General features: G+C 37.4%; 1 protein-coding gene across 1 annotated transcript in view; it reads left to right on the top strand.

The window, feature by feature from the left end:
- The window catches only part of LOC106872262 (DNA helicase MCM9), a 61,142-nt gene extending 54,176 nt beyond the window's left edge, over positions 1-6,966 (top strand). Inside the window, exons 12-14 of the mRNA XM_052976136.1 lie at positions 591-737; positions 4,710-4,790; positions 6,715-6,966. Of these exons, the coding sequence (XP_052832096.1) occupies positions 591-737; positions 4,710-4,790; positions 6,715-6,735 (249 nt within the window). The 3' untranslated portion in view covers positions 6,736-6,966. The remainder of the gene's footprint in view (positions 1-590; positions 738-4,709; positions 4,791-6,714) is intronic.
- The last annotated feature ends 2,170 nt before the right edge of the window (positions 6,967-9,136 follow it).

The raw sequence follows: 9,136 nt of genomic DNA, 5'->3' as shown, positions 1-9,136 counted from the left end.
TTCCTGCAGAACCAATGTGGGGTATAGAATATGGAATATACAATATATAATATAATATACAATATATAATATAAAATAAAATAAAATAAAAATGGATGGCACCATGAAATAAAGTATTGAATGTAGATGAAATATTGAGTGTTCAATATAAAGGATCAAATATATAAATATAAATATAAATATATAAAGGCGACTCGAGTTTCAGGGCTATTTCCCTTCGTCATGGCCGGTATGACAGACTTTAACAGTCTGTCATATATATATATATATATATATATATATATATATATGTTTGTGTGTGCATATGTGTGTTGTTTTTCATTCTGTAAACAATAGTGTTATTGAATGCATCCAGTAGGTTTCTTTCTGGTTTACTATATTTAAGATCACTAGATTTGCAAGGGACCATTTCTGTAATGGAGCCAGAGCAAGTACTACAAGGTTTTTGTGCTGTACCTCACTACACTGCACTGCATCATATTTCATTCCCTTGCACTGCATGCTCCACCACACCACTACAGCAATACTTTAACACCTGTCTTTGTTTTTGTCCTCCTCCTCCTCCTCCTCACTGTCTTCCTTCTTTCTAGGATGGTTGTAACTGGATGCTGGAAGCTGGTGCTTTGGTCTTAGCTGATGGTGGTGTCTGTTGTATTGATGAGTTCAACAGTATCCAAGAAGTTGATAAAGCCAGCATTCATGAAGCGATGGAACAACAAACCTTGAGTGTGGCCAAAGTAAGTGGTATTTGTCTTGTCTGTTTGATTGTTGCTGTTATGATGGAGAATAGGGGAAGGAACAGTGCTCATGACTTTTGCATATTTTCCCTGACCTGTGGCATTAATGTGGTTGATGTTCAGTTTGATCTTCTACAAACTAATGATTGCAGATAGAAATGGCTCTGTTAGAGAACAAAGGGAATAACAGACTTGTTTTTGTTTTTTGCAAGGTTTCTGAAACTAGTGAGATGAAATAAAAGAAAAATCTACCTTCCATAAGTTAAACTCGGATCAGATACTTGGTCGAAATATTTGCAAGGGAATGGATTCCACTAAAGGCACCCAAAGGTCAAAAGATGATAGTTTGATGCTGGCTGTGCTCATACGACTTCCATTCAGCCCTACACCACGTATATTTCTCTTACCTTCTCACCACAATTTAAGTTATGGAAGAGGGAGACTCAGGAAGACATGGGACTAAGTATTGGGGGCTGATCTCAAAACATTGAACCTTATGAAGGAGATGACAGAGGACAGAGATATGTGATGCATTGCTGTACTTGAGAAAACCTACCCTCCACAACAGAATTGAGATTCTGAAAGCAAGGTGTCACATGAAAAGCATTGGTTTGGGTGCTGGCGCCACATAAAAAGCACCCGGTACACTCTGTAAAGTGGTTGGCATTAGGAAGGGCATCCAGCCATAGAAATCAAGCTAAAACAGATTATGGAACCTGGTGTAGCCCCTGGCTTTACCAGTTCATGTCAACCATCCAAACCGTGCCAGCATGGAAAATAGACATGAAAATGTTGATGATAAAACACACCTAACCCTAACTGCTCTTCTGAGTTATTCCTTCTAAGGTTCTTTTCTCTTAGAAAGTTAGCCCTCTCAGTGCTGTGCACATTTGGCAGGTATCTAGGAGTTTCATACTTCTAGGGGCCGCTTTATGAATTATGTATACTACAGCTTGCTGTCAATGGATAAATATTATAAGGTCCAGTGCATTGATTTGCCCAGGAGTATATAATGCTGCTAAGATGACCCTGGACCCTTTATACCTCCTCTACTGCTTGTGTGTTTTCAACAAGTTATGACTTGCAATTGTTTGAGATTAACATTAACCTCTTTTCTTACCAAATTTCTGTTGAAATACAACACCTCCTTTGTTTCAGTTAACTTTGAAAATAATGAATAAATTTAGTAAAACTATTTTGTCATTATTATTAAGCTCCTGTCTGGAACATATGTTAACATAAAATAAGTGTCAGAGTGGCTGTGTGGTAAGAAAATTCGGTCCCACTATGTGGCACCTTGGGCAGGTGTCTTTCGCTATAACCCCAGGCTGACCAAAACCTTGTGAAACTGAAAGAAGCCTGTTGTTTGTACATACATGTCTGTGTCTGTGTCCCCCACCACCACTTGATAACCAGTGTTAGTGTGTTTATGTTACCATAACTTATGGGTTCAGAAAAAGAGTCCAGTAGAATAAGTACTGGATTTAAAAAAAAAAGAAGTACAAGGGTCAATTTATTTGATCAAAATTTCTTCGAGGCAGTGCCCCAGTATGGCTGCAGTCTAATAAAGATAAAAGATAGCATTTAAATTTAGATCATTTTAAAAATAAGATGTTCACATCATACAACCAAGTAAAGGTCTCATAAGTTACAGAACACAAAGATTGATAATCATGCAATATTTAACCCTTTTGGTACTGTGTTTGTTCAAATAACTGCTTTTGCTTCAATGAATTTTAAAAATGATTTTGTGTTTAGTAAAATAAATTTGTCACTATTAAGCTGGTGTTTGAAACATGTGAAATTTTGATGAGAGGTTTCAATGAGAACCAGGGATGATTTCAAAACACAGACTTATAGCCATACAATATTTAACCCTTTTGTTACCATATTGTTGTAGAAATACAGTCTTTCTTTTAATTAATTTTGAAAATAATAAAGAATTTGGTAAAATAACATTGTTATTATTAATAAACTGGTGTTTGGAACATAAATTAACATGAGATTCTGATGGAAGAATGCTGGAAGTTGTTGAAACGGGAGACCCAGGAAGACTTGGGATGAAGTATTGAAGGCAGATCTCAAAATGCTGAACTTTACAAATATGACAGAGGACTGAGATGTGTGGCATATTGTTGTACATTAGGCCTGCCCACCACAACAGAATTGTGGCACTAAGGTACCACATAAAAAGCATTGGTGTAGGTGCTGATGCCACTTAAAAGGCACTGGTGATGGTGTCACATAAAAAGCACCCAGTACACTCTGTAAAGTGGTTAGTGTTTAGAAGGGCATCCAGCTGTAGAAGCCAAGCCAAAACAGACTATGGAACCTGGTGTGGTCCCTGGCCTTACCAGTTCCTTTCAAGCCATCCAATCCATGCCAGCATGGAAAACTGACATTAAATGATGATGATGATGATGATGATGATGGTGGTTTAAAACAGAGAACTAGGAACAGTCTCAGGTAAGTTGGTATCAAAAAGATTAACGGTATCAATCTCATTGATCTTGGAGGTCCTGCAAAGACAGTGGGCTCTGCCCCTTCCTCCATATCCATCACATATAACACAAACTGAAGGATGGATAAAGGTACTAGTTTCTTGGAAAGAAAGCTTGAACTTGGACCAAGTGTTAGGAGGAAGGATGTGTAAATTGGATGAGTTTAAGGCATTGTCACTAAATAGTGTGACAATGAGATTGTTGGAGCAGTGGTGTGTTGGAGAGAGGAGGCTCACTTATCAGTCAGGTGGTCACTGCTTTTAAGATGCAACTCAAGGAAGACAGTTATGAGCAGCATAACTTTCTTCGATGTAGTATTGCACTGTGGCACACCATTTGAGAATGTCATTCTGAATAGTAGAATAGATTATTATTATTATTTTCATTTTGTGTTTTATATTCTGAGTTCAAATCCTGCTGTGGCTAACTTTACCTTTCATCCTTCTGAGGTTGATAAAATAAAGCACCAGTCTTATACTGGAGGTAATGTCATCAATTAAGCCCTTCCTCCTTAAAATTACTTTGTCCTTAAATTACAAGCAATTATTTGAGGGCTGCAGATCGACAGAACTATTAGAGCATTGGCAAAAATGCATTGCAGTTCTTATTTCAACTGAGTCCCAATTCCACCAAGGTCAATTTGCCTTTCATTCCCCTTCAAAATTGCTGGCCTTATGCCTAAACATCCTGAGTTCTAATCCTGCTATGATCATCCCTCAGGGGTTAATAAAAGTATCAATCAAGTACTTGGGTAGATATAATCGACTAACTCACTCTTCACAAGATTGCAAATCTTGTACCAAAATTTGAAGTAATTATTATTATTATTGTGAAGGTAGCAAGCTAGCAGAATTGTTAGCATTGTCAAACAAAAGGCTTTGTGGCCTTTCATCCATCTTTACATTCTGAGTTCAAATTTTGCTGAGTTTGACTTTTAGAGTTGATAAAGTTAGTACCAGTTAGGCACTGGGGTTGATGTAATCGACTAGCCTTCTTCCCTAAAGTATCAGCCCTTGTGCCTAGACCATTATTGTTATTACATGGTGGCAAGCCAGTAGAATCGTTAGCACACCAGGCAAAATGCTTAGCAGCATTTTATCTATCTTGATGTTCTGAGTTCAAATTCCACTGGTGTTGACTTGGCCTTTCATCCTTTCAGGGTCAATAAAATAAGTACCAGTTGAGCACAGGGGTCGATATAAACGACTTAGGACTATTATCATTATTATTATATCTGTATCAAATCTTACCATTATTTCTCAAATCATGAATTAAAATAAAAACAAATGGTTTAGCAATCTAGGTTTGTTGTTTATGGAACCAGAAAATAATTTGAAAGAATGAGCTTAGTGCTTTGCTAAATTGCAGACATGTATTGCAGTGAGAATGTCACCCATTCTTATGATGAATGAATGGAATAATATTAACAATTATGATCATGTCTGAATTAGTTTCCATTTCCTAATTGTAGGCTGGAATGATCTGTAAGCTGAACACAAGAACAACTATAATAGCAGCAACAAATCCAAAAGGGCATTATGATCCAGAACAGGTAAATATTGGATTTAACTCTCACAGAGATCATCATAATGATCATGATCATCTTTTAAAGTCCACTTTCCAAGCTGTCTTGGGTTTTATGGTTTGACAAGATCTGATGGGTCCAAGAACTGCATCATGCTCCAATGTTTACTTTTGGCATGGTTTCTCTGGAAGGATGCTCTCCCTAATGCCAGCCATTTCACGGCATCTACTGGTTGCTGTACCTGTATCACCAGCACAAGTATAGTTGCCATGTAGCTTGCAAGACTAAGATTATCTCTGACTGAGTTGGACTGTGCTAATTGATGAAAGGTTAAAGTATGAAAGAAGGAACAGAATAGGTTTCTTACAGTAGCGGAGCCAATGGCTACTCACATTATAGAAGAGCAGACTTGTATTTGATCCAACAATATAGTACCTTATATAATTCAGTCTTAGTATTATGTTTTATATTATTTGTTTTGTATTCCATTAATGTAACTGTAATCCACTTATATAAGTTATAATCCAGTTTTGTATTTTGATCCCTTACTAAACCTAAACTCTTACTCTCTTAATTATAACATTGGTCATTTAAAAATATTAATTTAGTCTTATTCTTGTCTACATTGTTCATGGTAATTACTTTTCTTATGTCACTATATAGAATATAAAATTAGATAATGCCTGAGGTGCCATGCAGTTCAGTCCTCCTGTATGACACCTTGTGCTAGTGTAGTAGTGTCTTCTACAACAGCTGAAGACTTGTGATTGGATTTAATAGATGGAAACTGAAATATGTAACAGGTTATGTTACTATTCAGTTGCTCACAGTCTAATGAGAGAGCATAATCACAACATCTGGAAATAATATTTATTTTCAGGATTTATTCACATGCAGGGTCAATACACGAGGCTATAGTAGCAGTTAGCATTTTAGTAGTATAAGGAAGATTACAACAAAGATGTGCTCCGTGAGCACATCTTAGTGTGTTTGTGTGTGTCTAATAGGTAAAGCTGTCTGCCATAAAGTGAAGCTGTGCAGTGCATGGAATCAACAGAAGAACTCGTCACTGTGTTTCTGATAGCTCTTATTTATATCTTTGGGGTATATTTGAGAACAAAAGAATGAATATCCTTTATCTGACTTAAACTTAAAATGACCTGTTCGATTCTCAGATAAAAAGACAGGTGACCTCATAAATCTCCAAATTTTAAAGCTGAAAGAAAAATATGTCACATTAAAATCTAGGGTATAGTTTTGATTCTTAACTATGAATCCAGAAAATGATGCTTTACTCTTCTCCTCTCATAGAGAGTTTCTAGTAAAATGAATGTTATAAGGAAAGAGAAGAAAAGAAAATGCATGGAGAGGAATGAAAAGAGTGCATGTTTACAAATATACAGTAAGCACATGCAAGCTTTGAGTGCATGTATTTGTAAATAGTACTAAATAAATATTTCAGAACTGCCAAAAAAAACTAAAAATAATGAATATACATATAATCATACAGGACTTCAAACATGGATACAAATCAGTTTTGGAGAAAACCAAGTTCATATAAAGATAGGGCCTCTGCAAAATTTCGTGGCAAAAGTAGGGCCTCTGTGAAATCATAATAAACGTAAAGTCTTTATAATGTTCATAGGAAAGTATGGCCTTTGTAAAGTTCACTGAAAAGAAAAAAATTAGTCAATTTCAATTGGTAGTTAGTTCAAATTAGTGTAATATTTGCATGTAAATGGCTCTGTTCCTTTTGACCACATTTAGTTGGGTTAGATATGGAGAAGTTGAGGTGCTTGTGGTAGGCAGTGTCAATGCTGTGTCTGTGAGGAAAAGTTGATGTGATTCAGGTTCGATGATGGCTTTCTTAAGACAATCAATGCTGATGGAGTTCTGTTTTCCATTAATGTCAATGACAAAATACTTCGCTTTTCTGTCTTGTACTCTGTAGGGACCAGAGTATGGTGGATGAAGTTGTAATGGTATGCTATCGTCCTGGACAAAAAACATGCATCCATTGATTAATGTCTGATGGGACATGCATATCAGTGTTCTTTGGACAAGGGTCAATAAAAGGGAGCTTGGAGGCGATGTACATAAGTTGCTAGGTCTGGTAAATTTTGTGGAGGAACAGGAGCAACCATTTGACCAGGTAAGACCTGCATAGTGCCGTAAACTAATTCTGCTGGTGAGTATCTGATTTCATCTTTGACAGAGGCGTGAATACCAAGAAGAATAAGTGGAAGGAATTCCAACCAGTTATGTCAGTATAAGCTCTTATAGATGACTTCAGCTGCTTGTGAAAACATTCGACCATACCATTTGCCCTGAGATGATATGCTGTTGTGTGGCAGTGTTTTGATCCAAGGTGATGAGTGAGCTCGTTGAAGAGGTGTGAGTCAAACTGACATCCTCTGTTGGTCATGATTGTTGCAGGTACACCAAAACGTGATATCCAGTGAAATACCAGCATGTTAGTGACAGTTTCTACTGAAGTATCTAACAGAAGGAAGGTTTCAAGCCATCGGGGAAAATCAGTCAATGCAGGTTAGTAGGTGTGTACAATTCTGGGAAGGAGGTGGAGGTCCAACAATGTCAATGTATACATACTGAAAATGTGTGTCGGATGTTGCAAAGATGCCAAATTGGGACTTAATATGACTCTGGATGATGCAACTCATGGCCCAAATATGGATGTCCCTATTGATTTTGCCTATGCAAAATGGGTTGATACCAACTTCTGCGTGGAACAGATTTGTGTATGTGATAGACAGTGTAAAGCAGAGAAAATCTGCCATTGCTGGTTTTTTTTTTTTTTTTTTTTTTTTTTTTTTGGGTACATTAGGGTGTTTGTGACTGGTGGAAGTGTCGTACTAAATCTGACCAGTGGAAAAAAGTAGTGGCATGAACTGAGATTTCAGGGATGACGAATTCCAAAGCTTTATAAGCTCTTCATCATTCTCCTGATCAGCCGTGATTTGCTGAAGATCAGTTGTTGCTGGGGTATGTATTGCATTGAGTTGGATGTGTGAAAGGGCATCAGCTGCTGCGTTGGCTGAACCCTTGATGTGATGGATGTCTGTGAAATATTGTGATATGAAGTCAAGGTGACAAACTTCTCTAGGTGAGTGGCGATCAGCCTTTATGTTAAAAGTGTATACAAATGGTGGTCTGTATATATGCTGAAAACAGATCCTTCTAGTATGTGGCAAAAATATTTGATGGACAGGTATGCTGCCAATAATTCATACCTGAAAGTGCTATATTTTGTTTCCACAGGTTGAAGTTATTTCATAAAGAAGGATAAGGGTTACCAAATGCCATCAACTAATTGTAGTAGTACACCTTTGACTCCAAATGGGATGCATCTACCAGTAATCAAAGGAGAGCACCAAGTTTGGGATACACTAGCATTATAGCCTTAGCCAACATGTCCTTTAATTTAATAAAAGAGCTTAATTCTGTTTCATTTAATGTTATAGTGTGGTTTATCCTTGTTTTATTATGAAGATCTGTGTGCAGTTGAACCACTTCAGCATAGTGAGGAAGGAACTGGTGAAAGAAATTTATTAATCCTAGAAACTCATACAGTTTCCGGAGAGATGTAGGCATAGGGAAATTTACTATAGATTCCACTTTCTTGAGAAGAGGGTGAATTCTGTTATTATCCACAATGTGACCGAGGAATGGCAGCAATGCAACTCTGAAAATGCACTTACTGGTGTTAATCACAATGCCATATTCAGTCAATTGCTGAAAATGTTGATGTAAATGCCTTTCATGTTCCTCTTCAGAGTTACCCACCACTAACGGATTGTCTATATAAGGGTATACAAAAGGTAAACCATGCATGACAGTATCGATGAAACCCTGGAATGTCTGTGAGGTGTTATGTGGGCCAAAAGGCATTCACAAAAACTTCAGCGATCTGAGAGGTGTGGTGATTGTTGTTTTTGGAATATCAGCAGGCTCAACTGGAATCTGATTATAGGCATGTGAGCTCCATGAAGCAAGCTAGAAAAATCGTGTGGGGTCAGGCACTGTGCAGCTGTTGAGTGCACAATAGTCACCACAGGGATGCCAGTTGTTTTTTGCTTTCTTTGGTATCAAATGCAGTGGAGATGACCAGTTGCTTCTGAGGACTAATGTGTTAGAATTTCTGTTTAGTGACCTTCAAATGATCAGGGGTCAGTCTTCACAGTTGCACAACAGTTGGTGGAAAGAGGGTTTTAATGTGGTGGGTAACCTCGTGCTTGATTTCCTTGACTTGGAACATTGGATGAACGATGTCTGGATATTTGTGGAGAATAGAGTTGTACTTGGTAGTTGTAGACTGCAAAATGACAGGGCTGACTGTGGTTGTACATGCAGTT

Source organism: Octopus bimaculoides, chromosome 23, assembly GCF_001194135.2.
Source record: "Octopus bimaculoides isolate UCB-OBI-ISO-001 chromosome 23, ASM119413v2, whole genome shotgun sequence".
Taxonomy (NCBI): domain Eukaryota; kingdom Metazoa; phylum Mollusca; class Cephalopoda; order Octopoda; family Octopodidae; genus Octopus; species Octopus bimaculoides.
This window is presented reverse-complemented; position numbering and strand designations above follow the sequence as displayed.